A 22,926-nucleotide genomic window follows, 5' to 3' on the forward strand; every position below is an offset into this window, starting at 1 on the left:
CGCCAGCGTTTTTTGGGACTTAGAAAAACTTTTTTTGGACCAAGTCCTGTTTACTCTATTGCACTTCGCCTGGTCTGAGGTGGCGAAGGCAAGTCTGCCGATAGAGGTAACGTTCAGTAAAAGCAAAATTGAATTTGCTTACAACACTCTTTCGACAGAGCGAAAATACGCCTGGAGTTAGAGTGCAACGTTGTGAATTTTGCCAGCATTAGCCACTATGCCCTTTAAGAAATTTGCCCCTTAGCATTAAACTGTGCAGGAAAACAGAGGACACAGCTCCCCAGTGCACACAAGCTTGTTGGGGGTGCAAACAAAGGTGGGCGGGCAGGCGCTAGGAACATGCGGTCTAGGGGTGCCGCCGAGGGAAATTTGCCACTGGATGTAACCTCACTACAATGCTATTGCCAGGCTTTAAGGGTTGCAGTAATTACTTAAACCTCTGTACAAATCTCAAACTTGAGCTAAGGGGAGCTAGACATAGAAGCACCCCATTAAACATTTTGTTATTGTTGTTTGAGTGTTGACTCTGAAAAGGTCTCCTATAGGTGCTTTGTCTTTGTCAGCATGCGTCAGTGTTCTCCTTTACTGTCAATAACCAGCTCATCCACTGGGTCATCAGGGTTATACTAATCATTCCTTTGTACAAAACTCAAACCTGAGCTCAGTGAAACTAGACATCCCAGCACCCAATGAAACATGCTGTCATTATGTGCTGGAATTCAGCAATAGATCACAGCTGAAATAATGTTCATCCTCACAGGAATGCTAGCTGGTATTTCTGGTACAAGTTATTTTACTACTGAATGTATGTGTGGCCTAGGCAATTCTGCAGTGAGAAGAGTGTCCATTTATTTTCCCTGTACCTTTGGTATGAAGTGTACTAAATATACAGCATGCTTTTTATAGGGTAAGGGGTGGATGTTGATTATTAATTCACCCCAAATTTTTGGAGAAATGTGACATTTTCTGAGAATAAACTGCGATTCCACTGGCAGCATTCCTGGAGCCTAAAAATAAATAATATGAATATAAGTTATCGAGAATTCTAGTTTTCCATCTGCAGTAAATGTACAAGTTAATTATTTTGTCATAAGAATGTCAAACAAACCCTTGCTCAGCAAACGGGTTAATTATTAAGTGAGTAACTGGTGTATGTATGCTACCCTGACAGGCTAATAAATTAGAACACAAAACCCATTAGGACCCCTTCAAACTCACCACCTCTTGGCTGCTCCCCTATAATGCCGGGTGCTCAGTCCACAGCGTCCCCACTGCCAACATATGGTACACGAACAGGAGGACGGCACTCCGGTAAAAAAACAGGTTTTTATTGGCAAGTACTGTAGAAATACATAGGCCTTACGTGTTTCGGGAACACATTCCCTTAATCATAGGCTTACAAAATGAATCGTGCACATGCATTATATACAATAGGTCTCTAGGAGCACGCTTTTCATATATGCGCATATTTATATCTATAATTATAAAAGTATAAAACTAGAAAAGGTTAAGATAATATATTAAGATATAAATAAGATACCAGGGTAATTACACTTATAAAAACCTTAATAATAAGTATCTAAGATAATATGACGAGGTCAATACTTCAAATTAAATGAAAATCATATAAAATATCCAAGGCATACAATTCTTCTCCCCCTTCTTTATTTTATACATTAACAGAGTATTGTCACTTTTATTGATATAAATAAAAAATGTTTTTAGCAGTGATAATCATGACGACCAATAGAGGTCGCCATAGACCTATTGTATATAATGCATGTGCACGATTCATTTTGTAAGCCTATGATTAAGGGAATGTGTTCCCGAAACACCTATGTATTTCTACAGTACTTACCAATAAAAACCTGCTTTTTTACCGGAGTGCCGTCCTCCTGTTCGTGTGCCTAATAAATTAGAGTAATGTAACTAGAGGATTGTGGGAGACAGAGAAAGTATCAGGGAACAAGGAATTGGCTCGTCAATCTTTACTCACTCAGACATTCCATCTGGTTTCAGGCAAATCCAGAAGTTTCAGTTGTTAATTTTTGTGCAGGATTTAGTTCCTAGAAATAGAAATGTAATAAAAATCACTATCTAACAGATGCTTTTCACGCCTTGGTTTAAATGGAGAAAAGGTGCCATATTCTGACAGAATGTTCTAGGGAAATTCCATTATGTTGCAGGTAGAACAAGAAAATTAATATTTGGTTTATCCTAACCCTGAACGTTACTACTTGGCACACAATGCAGTTATGCTCAAGTGAGCTGCTTAGCCACAAGTTTATGTAGGAGGCATAGGATGTTGACATAACTCGACGAAATCATGAATATTGCTGGTGTTCTGGCTGCAGTACAGGGATTTATGCAGTTTTGCATAATGAGTAAATAATGGATAAAGTATCTACTTTTTCTCCTACAATTGGACCCCCACTGCCCATCTCCAGCACTCGCCTACTCTTAGGTATACGAACAGACAAGCACGACCCCTCTGGGGTGTAATGTAAACTCTCTAGGCCCACCAGGAGATAGACACCCAATATTATAATATTTCATTTCTTTGCGTCCATGTCGGGCCCACACCCTCCTGCTGCTAAGGTTGCCACCTTTTCTGGAAAAAAATACAATAACATTGGCATCAAGCATCATTTTTACCAGCCAGGCCGGTGAAATACCAGCCAAGTGGCTACCCTACCTGCAGCTACAGTGTCTGCTCTCCTTCTGGTTACGTTAATACCTAGCAAAATCAACAGCAGCAAATAAAAAGCGAGGGGAGGGAGACCAACCATTAACAGCAAGGGCACTGGCCAGAGCTGATATGGTTCATACCTTTTCTGGAAAAAAATAGCGGCCTTCCTATATACTTTTTTTCGCTATTAATAACATTGGGATCAGCCATTATTTTCACCAGCCAGGCCAGTAAAATACTGGCCAGGTGGCAACCCTATTCATACCTAGCACTGTGGGGGAAAAAGGTCTCTGCGGATTTATAGTGTACCAATGAATTTGTAAAAGTGTTTACCTTTCTCTTGTATCTTTACACCAACTGGTCTGGGCACATCATATTCATAGTCTGAATCATTCTCACTTTCTGGGGAGACAGAAGGCTGTTATGAGAATAGGCCATGTGTATAATGGAATTATTGTGGCTTTGTCATGGGAATGGGTGTATATAGCTGAGCAACCAGGGCAAATATAGCTGAGCAAACTCTGTGCTCCACAATATCAAAACTGGTTGCAAGTTTAGCCACAGATACGTGTAACAATGCTGATCTCCGTTTCCTCTCTGCACTTACCTGAAAAATCCTGCTGTGCTGTTACCTCACTATCTATGGGATGAGGAGGCTGTGAGCTGCTGAAGGTTCCCTTGTTGTCACTTGGATTTAACTGTTCTGTGTTAAAGGCTTCTTTCAAGTTAAGGGCAGAAAGAATGGGCATATTGCAGTAAACTGGAGAATGGGGCAGCTGTTCATTGCAGTTCTGGTCCTTATCAGAGGAGCAAGGCAACTGTGCTTTATTAAATGTGTCCTTGGAATTACTGCATTGTCCCCCCTTATCAGCAGAATGAAGGAGAGATGGGGATTTGTCTAAGTTGCCAAAGACATCATCACACAGGGTGCTGTCTGGGCTTAATTCCTCGTATAGTCCCTCACCAGATGCGAAATTTACTCTTTCCACCAGACTGGGTATGTCGTACCTATAGGATAAATAGATAAATTGAGGATCATGGGAAGTGCTTATAATGGGAAGTACTTTTAGCTACACTTGCTGCATATCCTTCATACCAGCTGTTCCCAAAATATGGGGTAGGGGGTGGATCATAAAGCACAATTAGAATGATATGTGAAGGTGTATGTTTTTACCAAGAAAATAGGGGAGAGTGCCAATGGGAGATTGCCCTCGATTATATCAGGAAGGCGTCTTTTAATAAGATTATTAAGGAAAACGCCTATAAGCTCTTATACGATTGGTATCTCACCCCGGCAAAGCTCGGCCGAATATATCATTCCGATCAGGTCCGGACTGAGAATTAAAATAGGTCCTGGCATTTCAGGTACATAGAGGCCCAAACAGCCCCCACCAGCCCACTAAATACTGACTTTCTATGGCACCTTATATCAGCCCCTCTGGCATTTGCCAGAACCCACAGATTGCCAGTCCGGGCCTGATTCCGATCCAACCTGCTTCAGAGGCTGATACTGTGGGGTATGAATTACAAATGTGGTGGGATTGCCCACTAATATCTGACCTTTGGAAAGAAATATTTGCTCTTTTGAGCGCCATGCTCAATAAAATGATTGAACCAGATCCTTATCTTGCCCTTCTTGCTTTCCAGTCCACATCCCTCACAAGGGGGTATATTTATCAAAGAGTGAAGTTAATAGTGAAGTTCCGCCACTAGAGTGAAATTCCGCCACTTTCCATTCATTTCTATGGGATTTTGAAAGGTGTATTTATCAAAGGGTGACCTTTCACACATGATTGAATTTCTTACCTGTAAATTGTCTTTTCTTCAGGTCCCCTCAGGCAGCACCACAAGAGAGATGGCCCCTCCTCCTAGGACAGGAAACAAGAACAAAACACCCCCCCCTTCCTGCTATCCCCTGTGTTAGTTTACAAGAACAAGAGACACCAGGCTGCTTAACAGAAATTTTAATTAAGGGGAGGGATAATGGTGCTGCCTGAGGGGACCTGAAGAAAAGACAATTTACAGGTAAGAAATTCAATCTTTCTTCAGGTCCCCGGCAGCACCACAAGAGATTTTGTAAAGATCAAGGGGAGGGAACAAAAGCCGCTTGTAATACTTTCTGGCCAAAAGCAGCCTCCCTTGAAGAAAAAATGTCCAGCTTGTAATGCTTAGAAAATGTATGCATCGAGGTCCACGTCGCAGCTTTACAAATTTGTTCTGCCGATGCCTCCGCTCTCTGCGCCCACGATGTAGCTACTGCTCTTGTAGAATGTGGTTTAATTCTGGCAGGAGGAGACAGACTTCTTAACTCATAAGCCATACTAATAACCTGCTTAAGCCATCTTGAAATCGTTGGTTTCGAAGCAGCTAGCCCCTTTGAAGGGCCTGCAAAATTAATGAAAAGGTTATTAGATCTTCTGTATTGTGCCGATCTAGACAAAAAGAACACCAAACAGCGTCTGACATCTAGTTTATGAAGTTTGCATTCTTTACTTCCCACTGGATGTGGATAAAATGAAGGAAGAACAATCTCCTGAGACGAATGAAAAGTCGAAGCCACTTTAGGAACAAAGGTGGGTGGAAGCCTCATTACAACTCTATCCGGAAAAATCTGAAGATAAGGTTCTTCAATGGAAAGACTCTGTATTTCGCCCACTCTTCTGGCCGAAGTAAGGGCTACTAAGATTACAGTCTTTAAGGTCAGGAACTTAATGTGAATTGATGATAATGGTTCAAAAGGGTCCTCAGATAGAACCGACAATAGAAGGTTCAGATCCCATGGCGGACAGATATCTCTGACGGTTGGTTTCAATCTGCCTGCAGCTTTAATAAACTGCTTAACGAGGTGATTTTCACCCAGTGAAACACCTTTCACTGCCCCCAAGGCCGCCACCTGAACTCTGAGCGTAGCTGGTTTCAACCCTAATCGAAAACCATCTGAAAGGAACTGTAGAATCTGGGGAACCGAAGCCTCATGTGGATCAATAGAATGATCTCCGCACCAGAAAGAAAACTTCTTCCAAACTCTAGAATAAATTTTATTAGTTCCTGCTTTCCTGCTGTGAACCATAACAGCAATAACATCTGAGGATAATCCTTGTTGGATTAACGATTGCCATTCAGGATCCACGCTGATAGAGCTAGTCTGCTGGGGTCCGGATGGTACACTGGCCCCTGGTGAAGCAGAGTTCTGCTGGAACCCAAAATTAGTGGATCTTCCTCCGCCATTTCCAACAGGAGAGAGAACCATGCTCTCCTGGGCCAATATGGAACCACTAAAATGACTCTGGCTCTGTCTAGCCTGATCTTCCTCAGAACCCTGGTTATCATCGGAAGTGGAGGAAAGATGTAATTCAGACTGCCTCTCCAGCACTGGAGCATGGCATCTATCGCTGTCGGTCTGTCCTGAAAATATTGGGAATAAAACTTGTTCAGCTTGGCATTTTCCCTTGTGGCCATAAGGTCTATGGTCGGACGACCCCACCGGTGAACAAGACGTTGAAACACTGATGGACTGAGAGACCACTCCCCCGGCACAACTTGCCTGCGGCTTAGGAAATCCGCTCTGATGTTGTCCGAACCCTTTATATAAATCGCCTGCAGGGTCTGCAGATGAACTTCTGCCCAGCAAAGAATTTTCAGAGTCAATTCCAGAAGACTTTGGCTGCGGGTCCCACCTTGTCTGTTCAGATAAGCCACTACTGTGGTGTTGTCTGTTCTGACTTTTATCGCCTGACCTCTTGTCAGATGTGCCGACACTTTGAGTGCTCTCCAAACAGCCAGGAGCTCCCGGTGATTGGAAGAGAGAGACGCCTCCTGCAGAGACCACATGCCCTGCCAGACATTTTGCTCTAGAGTCGCTCCCCACCCTTGCCTGCTGGCATCGGTGGTGAGAATGAGCCACTGCTGAATGACCCAAGGAACTCCTTTGGACAAGTTCAGACCTTTCCACCAACTGAGCGAGTGTCTCACATGAGGAGGTAGCTTTATAGGATTGTCCAGAGTGCTCTCTGTGCCATCCCAACGTCTCAAAATTGTTCTCTGAAGAAGCCTCATGTGCAGTCTGGCCCACGGCACTGCTTCTATAGTCGCCGTCATTGCTCCCAAAGCTGACATGGCCTGCCTGATCGAGACTACTCTTCGCTGAGAGAGACTCGTCAAGGAACTGCACAGGCTGACCTTCCTCTGCTGAGGAAGGTAGGTACGACACTGTTCCGAATCCAACAGGACTCCCAAGAACTGTTTCCTCTGAGAAGGAATGAGATCCGATTTCGGGTAATTGATCTTCCAACCCAAGGTCTCTAAGCAAGAAATCGTCCTTTGCAGATGACTGAGAAGTAGATGTTTGGAAGGCGCCTTCAATAGCCAGTCGTCCAGGTAAGGCACAATAGGAATGTTCTGGGTTCTCAGAAAAGCTACTACCACCACCAAAACCTTGGTGAAAATGCGAGGAGATGAAGACAGGCCGAATGGCAGGGCTGCAAAACTGATAATGACTTAACTTGTGCTGATCTTTGATGGCGATTCTCAGGAATTGCTGATGTCCCTCCCAAATCGGGATGTGGAGGTAGGCGTCCTGAAGGTCGATCGTCGCCATGAAATCCCCCTCCTTCAGAATTGAGACTGCTGACCTGACACCTTCCATCCTGAAATGAATTTTCTTCATGAAGGTATTTAGGTAAATTAAATTGATAATCATTCGAAACTTGCCTGACCGTTTGGGGACCAAAAAACCTGAAGAATAAACTCCTTTCCTCTCTTCGTCTCGAGGAACAGGAACCAAAACACGGGATTGCAGAAAATCTTGAATTCCCCTGAGGAGACATGTTCTTTTCACAAACTCTCTGGGAACTCTTGTACAAAGAAAACGAGGTCCTGGGCGAGAGGCTAGCTCGAGCCTGTACCCTTCCCGGATAATACTTAGAACCCAAGGATCGCTGGTGATCCTGGTCCACCCGTGAAAAAAATAACGAAGCCTTCCCCCTACTGGTCTGGACAAGTTGGCGTCAGAACTGATCCGTCTTGCGAGATTCTTCTGACCTGTTTCCTTTTGAGTGAGGTTTACCTGACCTACCACGGGTGGGACGAAAAAAAGGCTTCTTCTTATTTCTAGATCCTTTGAATTGGTCTGATGGATGAAAAAACTTTTTCTGTGGAAAAAAACGTCTGTCCTGAGGTAACAACTTCTTCGTCTCACCTAATTTAGCAACCAGAGCCTCCAACTCTTTACCAAAAAGAAAAGGACCCTCAAAGGGCATGGCGCAAAGCAGGCCCGGACTGGCAATCTGTGGGTTCTGGCAAATGCCAGAGGGGCTGCTGTATAGTTCAATAGAAAGATACCATATAGTGGGCTGGTAGGGGCTATTTGGGCCTCTGTGTACTTGGAATGGCAGGGCCTATTTTGACTCCCAGTCCAGGCCTGGCGCAAAGCTTATTCTTCGATGCCAGGTCTGCTGCCCAATGTTTTAGCCATAGCGCACGCCTGCCTGCTACAGCCAGAGCAGAAGACCTAGCTGCCATTCTAATGGTTTCCACCGAAGCATCGCACAAATAATCTGCAGCAAGCTTGATAATCTCCAACGAAGACTTCATATCCTCTCGGGAGACTCTATCCTCCATATCTTGATCTAGCTGACTAAGCCAAAGTCTAATAGACCTAATGACACAAGCTGTAGCTACCCCAGGTCTAAACACTGCTGCAGAGGATTCAAAGAGTTTCTTGAGAGCAGCATCTACCTTCCGATCCATTGGGTCCCTAAAACTGGCTCCATCTTCCACAGGAATAGTCGTCTTTTTTGCCAATCTGGCGACTTCAACATCGACTTTAGGCGGAAGATCCCAAGCTGCCGCTACCTTTTCGTCAAATGGAAATAAAGCTTTCAATTTCCTAGGCAGTACTAATTTCTTTTCAGGCTTCGACCACTCCTTAGAAATTATACTTGAAATCACCTCATGCACCGGAAAAACTCTGGGCGACTTTTTACGACCTAGAAACATCATATCCTGCTTAGAGCGTGGCTTATCTTCATCTTTCAAATCCATCGAGGATCTAACAGCTTTCACGAGATGATCAATATTCTCTACTGAAAATACATAAGCATCCTCTCTGATGTCCTCATCAGACGAATCCACAAATACTTCATGTACATCTGCCGCCTCCACCTGGCTGGCCCCTGAAGTACTTGCTTGAGGCTGAGCTTGAGCATTAACCTTAAAAGTCTCAAGGGTCTGCTGCATATTAACTTTAAACCATGACATGAACTCTGACATAGCCTCGGGCACATCTTGCTGAAAATTTTCCTTCAAACAATCTTGACAAATCCTCTTCGGAAAGTCCGGAGGAAGTCTTAACTTGCATAAAGCACATCTCTTGGATCTTTCCCTTTCTTGGTCTCTACCTTCAGAGCGAGAGGACATGGCTACAAGGAAAAACAAACACTATATAATAACCCCTAAGCAACACACAAACAGTAGAAGTAAGGTTACTTACCAGAACACAGCACCTAAACACATTAGCTGCAATGCAGGGAGCCACTCCAGCAAGAAAGAGAAAGAAAAAAAAAAATTATTATTTTTTTTTTTTAAAACTGCCGCCGGATGGTCACGTGACCTCCCGCAACCCGGAAGCGCACACAGCGCAAAGACGCGCACAAAACTAATACCCCCGCCGCATACAGCAGCACTTGCCTGAAGAACCGACGGAGGGAGGGAAGCAACCTGCGGCTCAGAAGGAGGAGATATCAACACAAACCTCCCTTCTGCCGCACGAACCCCTCCAAACAGTCAAAGACTGACTCCTCTCCCACACGCTGGCAGGAGGAAAAAACGGAGGGAGGGGAACGCACCAGGAACCCACAGCTAGGGGTGAGTGGTAAAGATATGGTTGCTTAGCCCCCCTAGGAATCCTGCTGGACCCCTAATACTCACCTGATCCTCGGAGGACAGGAAACAAGAACACAGGGGATAGCAGGAAGGGGGGGGGTGTTTTGTTCTTGTTTCCTGTCCTAGGAGGAGGGGCCATCTCTCTTGTGGTGCTGCCGGGGACCTGAAGAAATGATAAATATGCCTTTCAAAATCCCATAGAAATGAATTGTGAGCTGCAGAATTTTACTCTAGTGGCGGAACTTCATTATTAACTTCACTCTTTGATAAATTTACCCCTAAGAAGGAATTTTTATGCGAGAGCCCTACCTACCCCCCACCCTTTTTTCCCCCTATCGTCCTTTCTCCTCTTTTCTGTACTTTTCCTTCTTTCTTTCTTTCTTTCTTTCTTTCTATTACATTTATACTTTCACAGTCTGGACATCAACATCTGTCACGAGTTGCCTGAGTTTTGTAAATGTACGATCTTCACTGTATCCCCTTTGCCCTGTTATACGGTTGGACTGTTAAAATCGTAAATAAAAAGTTTTTTAAAAAAAAAGAAAATAGGGGAGAGTGCATAATACTACCACATTCACATGTCTTTGTTACAAAAAGCTTAAAGGGATCCTGTCATCAGAAAACATGTTTTTTTCAACAAAAAAAAATAATAATAGTTAATAGTACTACTCCAGTAGAATTCTGCACTGAAATCCATTTCTCAAAAGAGCAAACAGATTTTTTTATATTCAATTTTAAAATCTGACATGGGGCTAGACATTTTGTCAATTTCCCAGCTGCCCCAGGTCATGTGACTTGTGCCTGCACTTTAGGAGAGAAATGCTTTCTGGCAGGCTGCTGTTTTTCCTTCTCAATGTAACTGAATGTGTCTCAGTGGGACATGGGTTTTTACTATTGAGTGTTGTTCTTAGATCTACCAGGCAGCTGTTATATTGTGTTAGGGAGCTGTTATCTGGTTACCTTCCCATTGTTCTTTTGTTTGGCTGCTGGGGGGGGAAAAGGGAGGGAGTGATATCACTCCAACTTGCAGTACAGCAGTAAAGAGTGATTGAAGTTTATCAGAGCACAAGTCATATGACTTGGGGCAGCTGGGAAATTGACAATGTCTAGCCCCATGTCAGATTTCAAAATTGAATATAAAAAAATCTGTTTGCTCTTTTGAGAAATGGATTTCAGTGCAGCATTCTGCTGGAGCAGCACTATTAACTGATTCATTTTGAAAAATTTTTTTTTTCCCATGACCGTATCCCTTTAATGACAAAGCAAGAACTGACCCCAGAAAGTCTGACTCTTGCTCTGTACTCACCGTACCAGAGGAGCTGCTGTGAGATGCCATAGACAGTCACTATTTATTGGGTTTGGGAAGATGGTGGTGGTGGTGGGGGGGTTTGGACCTCTGTGTACTTGAATTGCCAAAGCCTATTTTGAATCCTAGACCTGACCTGCAGCCATTAATTTGCACTCGCACAGAATATAGATACTGAATATCTTACATGAACATGCTAATGGATTAGCTTGGATACAGATTCCTACCATGTGCAAGAGGAATTATGTCTGCCAGGCCCCGGTAACTGCATCGATTTCCACAAAAACTGCATCCACACATCACGCAAATCTGCTGTGTCTGCAGCCTGGTGAAAGTTCAGAAGTGTAAGGCTTAGGTGAACGATAGCAACGGCAATGCACTAGAACAGACACTAGAAAGTTAATCAAAATACAGATAACACCTAACATGTCAGAAATGACCCATGCAACCTATCAGCTGTTAATGAGTGGGTGCTGGGAGTTAAACAACTGAAGGGCAGCAGGAAGGGCATGACTCATAAAAGGTGTGACTGTCACCATATTGCTGACTGTTACCATCTTTAGATAGCAGTTACCCATATTTGCTTTCCCCTGAATATGTGTAGCTGCATAAAACAGACCTCATGGTGTCCTGTTACACTCATAGCATTTCTAGATTCCACCCTATGATTACCACTAGTATTACGTTTATCTGCATGCTTAAAGGTCCTCCAGTGCAAACAATGCTTATTGTGGTTAGGGGCAGGAATTTAGGTTTTATCTGTTAATCCCATGTATAAAATTATCAAATAAATGGAAGTTGCTGTGCACAAAGTACCAGCAGCTGGGATGGAGTTGAACTAGAAGATGCTTGTAAGACCATTGCAGCTGCTAACAAGGTGTGCTCCTTGGTGATAGGCTTTTTGTAAGCAAACTGAAAGAAACAAAAAACAATGGCATGTCTATCTGACATCACTGCATCTATCTGCATGTGGGTTAATAAGCCCATGTTAGAGTAGGAGTTGGAGTATACATCTAAGTGCAGCCATTCTGTGTACCAATCAAGCATTCATAACAAAGGGGCCAACTCACAAGTATTTTCCGTTTCCCGTTTTTCATGACAATCTCAAAAGGATATTCCACATCCGTGACTGAGACTCTCCGTACAGACTGCACCTGTGGGGAAATGCAGAGTGTGTGCCATTGGTTCCTTCCTCATAACAAAGTACAGAGGAATACTCAAAAGGTGAACGACTGGCCAACTCAGGGTGTCAGTCATTATATGAATGTGGAGAGAATTAACCAAAATTATCATTGTGTAAGAGCCCTAAAAGAGCAAAAGGCTCATGGGTATTGCCCAGTTTATGCATTTGCAGTTCACTCCTCAACAATGAAATGTACTGTATGTGACTCTATAGACCATGGGCAGAAGCCCTACTACTAATTTACACCAAACTTACACCAAGCTAGGCCACTGACCAACATCTAAAGAGCTGCAGGTGCCCAGACCTTGTCCTTACCCCAATCAGTATGGTACCGTGTCTCACAGAGAAGCATTATTCTTTAATTGGAGGGTTGCTGCTTTTTCCCTCCTGTTTCTCCCCATGTCTCCCAAACTGCCACTTTCTCAGAGTCAACCTTTATTATGATGTGGGGAACTGAAGAAGCCCCATTGCACCAGTTAGAAAATACTTACATTGCCCATGTAATACTGGCCTCGCAGGGATGACTGGGAAAGAAACAAACAGAGCGTTCATAATCTTTCAGTGCCATATAAGGACATATCTACAAATGGATCCATAATTATGTAATATATTATAAATAATGAAAATAATGATATGGATATATGAAATATATAATGATATACATATGTATAGTATAAAAGCCCACACATATAATATATATAACATTAATATACGGCAAACAGTTATCCCCTAAACCTCACACACCCAGACAATATGTACATTGTGTATAACATTAATGGTGTTGTTCACCTTTCATTTAACAATTGTTTTTTATTAATTTTTTATTATTTGTGTTTTTTGAGTTATTAAGCTTTATATTCAGCAGATCTCCAGTTTGCATATTCAGCATTTTGGTTGCTAGGGTTCAAAATTACCCTAGGAATCATGCATGGATTTAAATAAGAGACTGAAATATGAATTGGAGAGGCCTGAATAGAAAGAAGAGTATTAAAAAGTAGCAATAACAAGCTTGTAGCCTTACAGAACATTTATTTTCAGTTACCCCCATTTGAAAGCTGAAAAAGTCAGAAGAAGAAGGCAAATAATTAAAAAAAAGTTGCTTAGAATTAGCCATTCTCTAACATAATAAAAGTTAACTTAGAAGTAAACCAGAGCACTTGAGTTATATGGACCTAAACAAGTGCCAGAAAACATCTGCAGGGATTCTGGCCCATTCCCATTCCAACACTTCCAACAGCTGTAGGTTGCATAAAGCCAGAATATAAGAGAATGGATGAAACTACAAACATCATAGCTTTCTCTTTGATTCACTGGGACAAGGGCAGTGTTCCTAATGAACATTAACAGAATCAGGACAATCAAACTGAAACCTCAGGGATATAAGAGACTAACATATGCAGAGAGGGTTAAGAGATGGAGGAGATAATGGCAATTGCTTGTTTAACTGACAAATCAGAAAGAAGTAGGGATTGTGGGATTGAGGAAAGACTGTCACTCTGAGGTCGAGGGGTGAGAGTAGAGACTAGCACATGGAGTAGAGTAAGGAGGCAAGAAAAGTAAATGAGAAAGGCACAAGGAGATTGTAGGGCAGGAACAGTGGGCAGCATACGGGGACCAAGGGATTGGCACATGGGGATTAAAAAGAAGGAAATAAGAATGGTACAAAAGATTGTAGTGTGCCAATGACCCAAGTGCATTAGGGCGATGGGCACCTTTATTCATGTTTTTTGGGATTGCCCAAAAATACAGGGATTCTGGAGGGAGGTACTTAACTATGCCAAAACATCCTTAGCACTTCCCAATATATTGTAATCCAGCCTTTGTCTTTTGGGTATTGTGGGAACACTACCACTGAGGCCTCCAGCTAAGATCTGCTACCTGCAATACTGTTACACTGGAAATCCATGGAGCCAACTGCGTTAAACTTCTGGAAAAAATTAATTAATGACTCCCTGCCCAAGCATAGTATACCAGGCCCGGGGGTTCCAGGACAAATTTGAAGCCATTTAGGGTACATGGCTGGGGGTAATGCTTCCTGGTAATATAGTTATGTAGTAATAGCAATACTGTTTCCCAGGCAACTTCTGGCTATTCCAGTGCGAACTCTCCAGCATCCTCTGCCTGTTCCAGTTGCCTTTGGGCCTGAGGACCTGTCTGCCCTGGCCTCTAGACCTGATCTTGCTACTACTGTTGGTGTCTGTGGTAACTGACCTGCCATTAACTCTGGTAGTCTACACCGATCTGTGTAGTATTTCAGCTCCTGCTGGTGATATGGGCAGTTCTTCAGCTCCTGCTCCAGGTGGTCCTCCAGCTCCTGCCGTTAATCTGGGTAGTCCAGGAGTTTCTGTCCTGAGTGAGTTCCTGATCTTTAAGTCATTTCTTGTCTGTGACTCCTTATTCTGATTCCCTGTTTTCAACCTTGACCTGTTATGCGGACTTTAATTGTATGCTGCCTGCCTTAACCCTCAGCCTGTCTCATGGAATTTGTTTGTCTGCTGCCTTCCAAGACCACAAAAGGCAGTTGAGGAGATGGAGGAGAAAATGGCACATGATTGAGGAGATATGGAAAAGAATGGTACATAGTGGTTGAGGAGATGGAGGAGAGAAGGGTACATAATGGTTGAGGGGTTGAAGGAGAGAATGACATATGGCAATTGAGGAGATGGAGGAGAGAATGTCACACAACATTTGAGAGGCTGTAGGAAAGAATGGCACAAGGCAATTGAGGGGATAGAAAAGAAAATGGCACATGATGGTTGAGGGGTTGGAGGAGAAAATGGCACATGACGATTGAGGGACTAGAGGAGAGAATGGCACATGACCGTTGAGGGGTTGGAGGAGAGAATGGCACATGGTGATTGAGGGGAAAGAGGACAAAATGGCACGTGATGGTTGAGGAGTTGGAGGAGTGAATGGCACACAATGGTTGAGGGGTTGGAGGAGAGAATGGCACATGATGATTGAGGGGATAGAGGAGCGAATGGCACCTGGTGATTCAGGAGATGGAGGAGAGTGGCATATAAGGAGTTGTGGGGCAGGAGGAGTAGAATGCAACTCGTATGGCTAAGATTATTAGTGTTGCTTACTGTTGACTCCATATTACATTTGCATGGATCCCCAAGGTTGCTTATTGTCACCCACACAAATACAGTCCTGAAAGCTAAATTCTCAAGGTTGCAATTACAGAGTAAAACCGTGAAATGAGTGAAAATTTTGTTTTATAATTTATGCACCTACAAGCACTGGGCACTTACATCATGCGCCTCCCGACGGGTATAGAAATACAGAGTTGTATTTTGCAGCTTAAACCAATATTTTGCCCATGTAAATTTCTATGAAAGGAAAGAAAAAATTAGAGTTTAACAGAGAAACAGTGTGGCAGCCACTCTATGCTCTTTACCCTGCCACAGAAAAGGGAAACTGTTTAATATTTTACCTACTTTCACTTATTTAAACAGAGACACACTCCACCAAAGTGCAATGTCTGTCCCAGCAATTCTACTCGGCAGAAATTTGCAGATAATGAGAAGCTGTTGGAATGATAAAGGAAGTTTATCGAGAAATTGCAGAGAATTATGGTAGGTATAAGAGGAATGCAGAATGTAAATTACACACGTGTTATCTCTATAGGCAGAGAAAGCAAAGTCCTGGGGAACAAAGAGATACACAGGCTACAAAGCAGATGTGAGAAAGGAAGACAACTCTGTTTGTACAGTTTATAGGGACATTCCCAGAAGACTCTTTATTCTGGAGTATTAGGAGCTAGGTGATACCTGGCTACTAGGCGATTGTATTGGTGCTATACATAATACTGCTCCTACAGAACCCACATCATTGCTGGTTTTCTTTCTGTAACCAGTGTGCACGGCCAGTAGCAACAAGAGCCATTAATCCCATACCCCTATGTGAGGCACAATGCCACAGAAAGCCACTGATTTAAGTGCCCACGCAGGTTGCTCTCTCTTACTTCTCTGCATATCTAACATGTTATACATGGAGGGAGGAGGACAAGAAAAAGGCATCCCTGCTGAAAATAAGAGACTGCTATTCACACAAATGGGGCAATGGACCAGCAAACAAGTGTTACCAATGGAATGAGAAGAGCCCTTGACTTAAGAGCCCTTAATACTTACATACACAGTTAAGTATGACTATGGGGGTTGGGGGTGAAGGGGCTTGACAGCTTGAAAACTGCACACAGGTTGTTTAAGATTTATACCAGTGTGATTGATTATACTCTTTCTGGGACCCAGTGGCTTTAGCTGATGGTCTGTCCACCAGTGCAACATGAGAACCTTGTCCCAATGAAAATGCCAGCCCTGGTAAGTGCTACATTTAATCAGAGATGGTTTACTCAGTGTTATTCTATGCTGCTCTGGCTGAGCTACTGTACAAATGTAAAAGCCAAGCAGCCTGATTCTCAGGTCTGATATAATAATCTTTTTTATATTCACTGGCCTGTCTGTCTGGTCAGGGTGGGAAATAATCAATTCACACAGGCAAGGGTAAAGATAGGGCACATTCTGTGTTTGGACAGGCAAGGGTTAAAGAACAACACTGTATTCAGGCAGATGGGTTTTTATAGACACAGGAGTGTGTGAGAGTACATAGAACTATGTCTGGATTTGTGCTAGAGAGGCTTAAAAAAGGACAAGCATTAAAAGAGGAAGGAGAGAGAGTAAAGGGGAGGTTTGGACAGGTAAGGGTAAAAGACAGAATCCTACAGAATGCTTGTCTCTACCCTACAGAAGTGTAAAGCTGAAAAGCACCACACACTATGCCTGTGCCCAGCTAACAATTGATATCACTAGCTCAGCTTGCTCCCCCTCCCTCAGAACCGGTAGATTTGCCCCGCAGACCCCCTTTACCATAGTATCCTTCCTCTTCCTCAAAAAGCCGGTGAAGCACAGGTTCTCCTTTACGGACTCCATTATTTGGGGCACTGCAGCTGCCTCAGGTGCGTTCTCTTCCATGGTTACAAAAATAACTGTAACTTCCTCATTGGCTTCAAAGTAGTCTTTACTCTATGCCATCCCATTGTACTATCAGGGGATATTCCCAGCCTGGGAGGGAACTTTTCAAACTCACTCTTTTTGGTTCTCCTTCCCAACTGATAGAATGAGTCTCCTGTAGCATACACTCCCTGACACCCTATAGTGCACACACAAACACACACACACACAAACACACACAACTTCTGTCCATTGCAATATGTGATGTAAAATCCTTAGTTCTACTAATAGTCTAGTAATGCAGATACCTCCCAACATTTGAAAAATGTAACGAGGGACAAAGGGAGCTGCCAAAACATTTTTTGTGGCCACACACCCTACATACCACATCCTTTTTACAAAATTTGGCAGGTTATGGAAAGTTTGAACACATTTCTGGGTTTTAGGGTCATGTTTTGTGTTACAATTGTATCAAAGTGCAGTTGTAGCCTATTCTGGGCTCTCTGACAAATGCTTCTTATTTAATTAAGTTTCAGAATCTTTGTATCTTTTTTGGCATCATTACAGAAGATTAAAGAGAAACTCGGGACATTTCAATAAAAAACAGGGAGAAGGCTGAGCTGTCAAAATTGGAACTCTCCTGTAAAAATCAGAAGAGTTTGGAGGTCACTTTTATTAAACTCCTGAGCAAAACTTTCCACCTCAAATGCCAGTACACTAGCATTCGGGACAGAAGCTGAAACTGTTAACATAATGGCCATCTCCTGAACTAAATTGAGGATATAATACTAATAACAAGGTTACAGTTGCACCAACAGCTATATATGGGCAAATACAAATATATCACAGTTACATTATATTCCCATTCTGTATGTAATAAAAACACAGTTATATGCCCATGACATTCCTAGCCTGCATGTACAGTATATAACTAGTGTGGGTGTATTTACAGTATAGGTAGTATTACTATAGTTCACTATGGAAGGTGATGTCCACTACCCTTTGCAGAATATGCAATGCTGTTATTTTATGTGCTCATTAATTTAGATGAACTTTGCAAGATACTATTAGAATAATACAGTGCGCTAGAGCAGTATACAGTATATAGTTACATTGCTGCCGCCCTCACTTCCCTATAAGTAAATTACCAACGAGTCCCACTGGGATCTGCTCCATTTATTACAGAAACTTAGGCCTACTGCTACTGAGCCAGGGGCCACAAACAACCTGTTGTACTGCTATACACACACATTCAAGCACAACTACCCCCCCCCATTCACACCCTGAAACACTATACGCCTTTGTACATGTACTGTACATCCATACAAGTGCTACAAACTGTATGCACTTCTACACACCCATACTAGTACTACATTTTCACTGCTACAAACCAACAAAAGTACTGCATATGCACTGCCCCCCCCTGCTGTAAAATACTTCAGAGGGGCCTGGCACATGCAGTAACCTACCCACCCGCATGCATAATAATGCATGTGTCCTACACATGTCTGCTTGTTTAAGGGGGCCACAAATTTCCAGGGAAGAGAACTGCCATAGAGGAAGCAGACTTCTCTTTTCCCTGTGACTGTGCGGTCTACATTCTCTTTAGCACGATAGCTACATATGCACTGCTACATACTCATACAAAACAGGGGTGATTTATATATATATATATATATATATATATATATATATATATATATATATATATACACACACACAAAAGTGATGGCACTCACAGGAGTTTAAGCAATATACAGACAAAAGGTGTCAAAAAAAGTAAAAAGGTTTATTCATCCAACGTTTCGGTCCCACACAGGAACCTTTATCAAGGAAACACAGTGCAGTGTGAGAGTTCAGCATAAATAGCCAAAGAGAGGCTACGTGATAATAGAGCCCGTCCACCTTCATGATATCAAAGTCATAGGGAACACACCTGTGAAGATAAAATGTCCCTCTGGTTGTAACAACGGGCTCCTGTATTTTTTATTCCCTGATTGGGCCAACTCCTATAGACCTGCCCACACCCATTGTGGGGACATGGGGTAGCATGTAAGTGGGGTAACAGGATACCCTATCTCAGTATCTAATGCAGTAGAGCTGGACGAGTGACCGTTAGGCACACATCAGACTAGGGCAACATGCACAAGAGCATCCCTTGTGCGTCGGGAGGCATTATAAAACAATTGTTGCCTATTGACCAGGACAGCCTGTACATGCTAGTGTATTACACTAGTGGCGTGCCAAGAATAGGGCACCAATTACCATCCCGCATCTACTAGCGGAGGCAACAGGTCACTGGGGAAAGAGCATTTGCTGTTTGTCTCGGCCCACATATCTGTGATCTGAATCAAGCAACATACTCCCAACTCCACAGCCTATATAAGGAGTGCCTAGGGAGACCATCACAAACAGGAGTCACTTACGTGTCCTAAACCAGTGGGTCAACTGAAATACTGGTGTGGATCAAAAAAAGTAAGCAAGGTGAGTTAAAAACAAAAAAAACAAAGACTGGGTATTGCAAAACATTGGCAATTCACACAGAGTCAATCATAGTACATAGTACTAGTACTGTAAGAGTGGGATATCAAAATGGCCATGTAGTTCTATCAGTGTAGTGGTAGTCTTGCCTACGTAGTATAGCCCGCAAGGACAGGTAATGATGTATACCACAAACGTGGAGGTGCAGGTCAGTCTGTGATTGATCTTCAGTCTTTTCCCAGTATACGGGTGGGGGAAATCTGGTCCGATGAGTAGGCACCGACAGGTAGTGCAATCCAGGCATCTATAGCAGCCCAGTTTCCTATTGCTGGATAACCAGTTTGTAAGGTCCCATGTCCTTTGAAGTCATTGACCATTAAAATGTCCCTCAGATATCTGTTTCAGGCACCACAGCCGATGGGCTACAGATGGGATATCATGGACCAATTCGCCTTTATCAGTCCGGAGAGATTGTCGGCTGACGAGTAATAAGTTGAGGTAAAGATCATAAGTACCGAGTTTTTCGGGGTGCCACTTGTCTTGTTGAGTAGTGAGGCCTGAGTATGCTGCATAGCCCTGCTGAGTTGTGTGTCCAGAAGACTCTCCGAATGCCCTCTTTCAAGGAATCTGTTAAACATAGTTGTCAGCTGAGACCGAGCTGATTGGGCATCCGAGTTCTTCCTGATGACCCCGACAAATTGAGAGTTTGGAATGCTTCTCAGGGTAGCCGGGGGGGGGGGGGGGTTACTGGAAGCATGTAGAAGAGAATTAAGGTCTGATATCCAGAGTTTATATACATCAATTCCGCATATTGAAGGAATGAATTGCATAGAAGAAATACTACTGGATACCAATCTTCCAAATCAAAAAATATATTTTATTTTAGATTGTCTCAATATGGTATTAACTAAAAATTACTTTACCTTTGAGAATGGCTTCTATTGGCAAACTCAAGGCACATCGATGGGGGCAACAGTCGCCCCTTCGTATGCAAATTTATTTGTACATTATTTAGAGAACAAATTCTTTTTTGAAAAAAGAGCCTTTTTGTAAATACATTTTTTCCTACTTCAGATTTGTGGACGACATTCTTTTGTTTTGGAATGGTCCGAAAGATCTGCTTGTGGAAATGATTGAAGAAGCTAATATAAGCCATGCAACAATTAAATTTACATACGAATGTTCCAATACGGAAATTAACTTCCTTGATGTAAAAATTAGCTTAATAAATGGTGTGCTCAATACTGATTTATACAGGAAAAGCGTTGATAAAAACAACCTGCTACATATACAAAGTTTTCATAATCCTAAAGTAAAACGAGCGATTCCGAAAGGACAGTTTATTAGAGCTAAAAGAATAACTTCGCGCCCTGAAAAATATGATGAAGCTAAGGCAACATTAACCAAACGCTTTATAGAAAGAGGCTATAAAAATGAGTTGATAAATAAAGCTATAGAGGAAGTTGATGTCATTCCCCGTAAAAACTTATTATGTCACAAACCAAAAGATTTTGGAGACCAAAAACTTACCTTCGTTTCAACTTTTAACTCTAATAGTCAGAAAATGGAGAAGATTCTTGAAAGGTTCTGGCCACTGATACAAACAGACAGACAATTTGGTCAATTGTTTAAGACACCCCCCCTTTTTTGCTATAAGCGAGGTCGTACCCTTAAAGATTTGTTATGTCCATTTGATACATGCAAAAAGAAAACTCTTTTTCAGGGTAAGAAGAAGGTAGGAACCTATCCTTGTTTGGGGTGCAACTGTTGTGCCGCTATAATAAAAGGCAGTAAAATCAACCACCCAAAAAATGGTTATGAAATTAATATAAAAACATATGCTACGTGTAAATCTAATCATGTCGTATATTTACTTAAATGCCCATGTGGCTTAGGATATGTAGGTCAGACATCCAGGGAAGTTAAACTGAGAATTCAGGAGCACAAAGGCAATATCAGGAACTTTAAGGCTAATACACAGACAGATACGTCTGTTTCAAGACACTTTTTTGAATGTAAGCATAATCCTATGCAACTGCGCTGGTGTGTTATAGATGAAGCTCCCATTGATAGTAGAGGAGATAATAGACTGAAAAGACTTTTACAGAAAGAAGGCAAGTGGATCAAGAAGCTAGGTACACTTATCCCTGATGGTCTCAATGATTCTTGGAGTCTGAAACCTTACTTGTAAAATTAATATCTTGACTCCTTTACCTTACAGACCTTGAAGTTGTGAGAAAAGTTAATGCAGAAATAACTACTATAACAGGGGTAAGATTTTATTGTTCTAAAGTTTTTTAATTGTCTCAAGTATTTTAGCCTTTTTCTAAGGGTAGTTTTAGATGGTATTATCACTTTTACCTTTACATTTTGTATCTATTTTTGTTTTTAACAGGTTGGTGAAATTAAAGTACTCATTGATACAATGTACTTAATATTAGAATGTATTTGGCTGTTTCTCTACATTGTCTCGATTTGACTTGACAATATGGCACTTAATAATGTATACAATGTACTTTTTTATGTTTGTATATTTTTTATGACTGGACACTAACTTTAAAGAGTACATAATCACCTGAAGATTTGTGGATTGCACTTGAATCACCTGTGGATACAACACTGAACTTTTTGAGAATTTGCATACCACATCAGATTGGATGTGGAGATCTAATTGGCAGAATGGGTGTGTTTAAATGTTCACTGTGTATCTGTGTGTGTTACACTTGAGAAAGGGCTTTATTGGGCCCGAAACATGTTGTGTTTCACAGATTGAAATAAATAAGCAAAAGCAGTTAAATCTGCAAGTTTGAGTGCTCTCCTTTTACTTTCTACTAAGATTGAGAATTAAGGTCTGTTGGTTTTCTGAACAATTTGGTGCCGAGACCACCCTCCCATTTGTAGATGTGTAATTCCAGGAAGTAGATCTCGTGGGTAGGGTGACAGATTGTAAATTTTATAGGGGTATCAAGGTGATTAAGACTATTGTGGAATTCCATCAGAGCTTGTTCAACTGTCATTCCAGATGAAGAACAGGTCATCAATGTAACGAAAATAGGTCATAATGGAGGTGCCCAGTAATGGTGTGATGTACACTATTTCGAACTACAGCATTAACAGGTTGGCATATGAGTGTGCTAGGGCACTGCCCATTGCTGTCCCAGAGACCTGAAGGTAATACGAGTTTTCAAAATGAAAGAAATTCCTTGATAGAGTGAGATCAAGTAAATGGAGTAAAAATTCACAGGGGACTGGGTGATCAGAACTTGTTGAAAGGACACGTTTGCAGGCCCCTACGCCCTGGTCGTGAGGGATCACGTAAAGACTTTTGACGTCCATGGTGACGAGGAGACAGTTTGTGTGAATATCCCCTAGGCCTAGGTCATATAGTTTCCTTATCATGTGCGTAGAATCCTGGGTGTAAGATGGCATGGAC

General features: G+C 42.3%; 1 protein-coding gene and 1 long non-coding RNA gene across 2 annotated transcripts; one reads left to right on the forward strand and one right to left on the reverse strand.

Annotated features, from left to right (window-relative positions):
* Positions 1–47: 47 nt before the first annotated feature.
* Positions 48–17,381, reverse strand: LOC108702863. Its single transcript, XM_041578683.1, has 9 exons — positions 16,929–17,381; positions 15,315–15,392; positions 12,552–12,584; positions 11,948–12,031; positions 11,105–11,202; positions 3,297–3,697; positions 3,023–3,091; positions 1,997–2,066; positions 48–1,007 (listed from the first exon to the last, which is right to left on the reverse strand). Exons 1-8 carry the CDS (start codon positions 17,031–17,033, stop codon positions 2,035–2,037), a joined length of 900 nt encoding a protein of 299 aa, XP_041434617.1. The 5' UTR covers positions 17,034–17,381; the 3' UTR covers positions 48–1,007; positions 1,997–2,034.
* On the forward strand, positions 15,967–22,267 carry LOC121398972. The gene is made up of 3 exons (XR_005964665.1): positions 15,967–16,382; positions 19,886–19,991; positions 21,715–22,267. It is a non-coding gene; the product is annotated as an uncharacterized LOC121398972 (long non-coding RNA).
* Positions 22,268–22,926: the final 659 nt, after the last annotated feature.

The sequence above is a fragment of the Xenopus laevis genome, chromosome 9_10S, assembly GCF_017654675.1.
Source record: "Xenopus laevis strain J_2021 chromosome 9_10S, Xenopus_laevis_v10.1, whole genome shotgun sequence".
Classification (NCBI taxonomy): domain Eukaryota; kingdom Metazoa; phylum Chordata; class Amphibia; order Anura; family Pipidae; genus Xenopus; species Xenopus laevis.

Bases quoted from the DNA above. Each gene is read 5' to 3' on its own strand.
- LOC108702863 (XM_041578683.1), bottom strand. From the start codon at position 17,033: ATGGAAGAGAACGCACCTGAGGCAGCTGCAGTGCCCCAAATAATGGAG. The intron at 11,203-11,947 runs GTGAGTTGGCCC...AACTTTCACCAG, and splicing joins ACGGGAAACGGAAAATACTT to GCTGCAGACACAGCAGATTT. The intron at 3,092-3,296 runs GTAAGTGCAGAG...CTGTCTCCCCAG, and splicing joins AGCACAGCAGGATTTTTCAG to AAAGTGAGAATGATTCAGAC.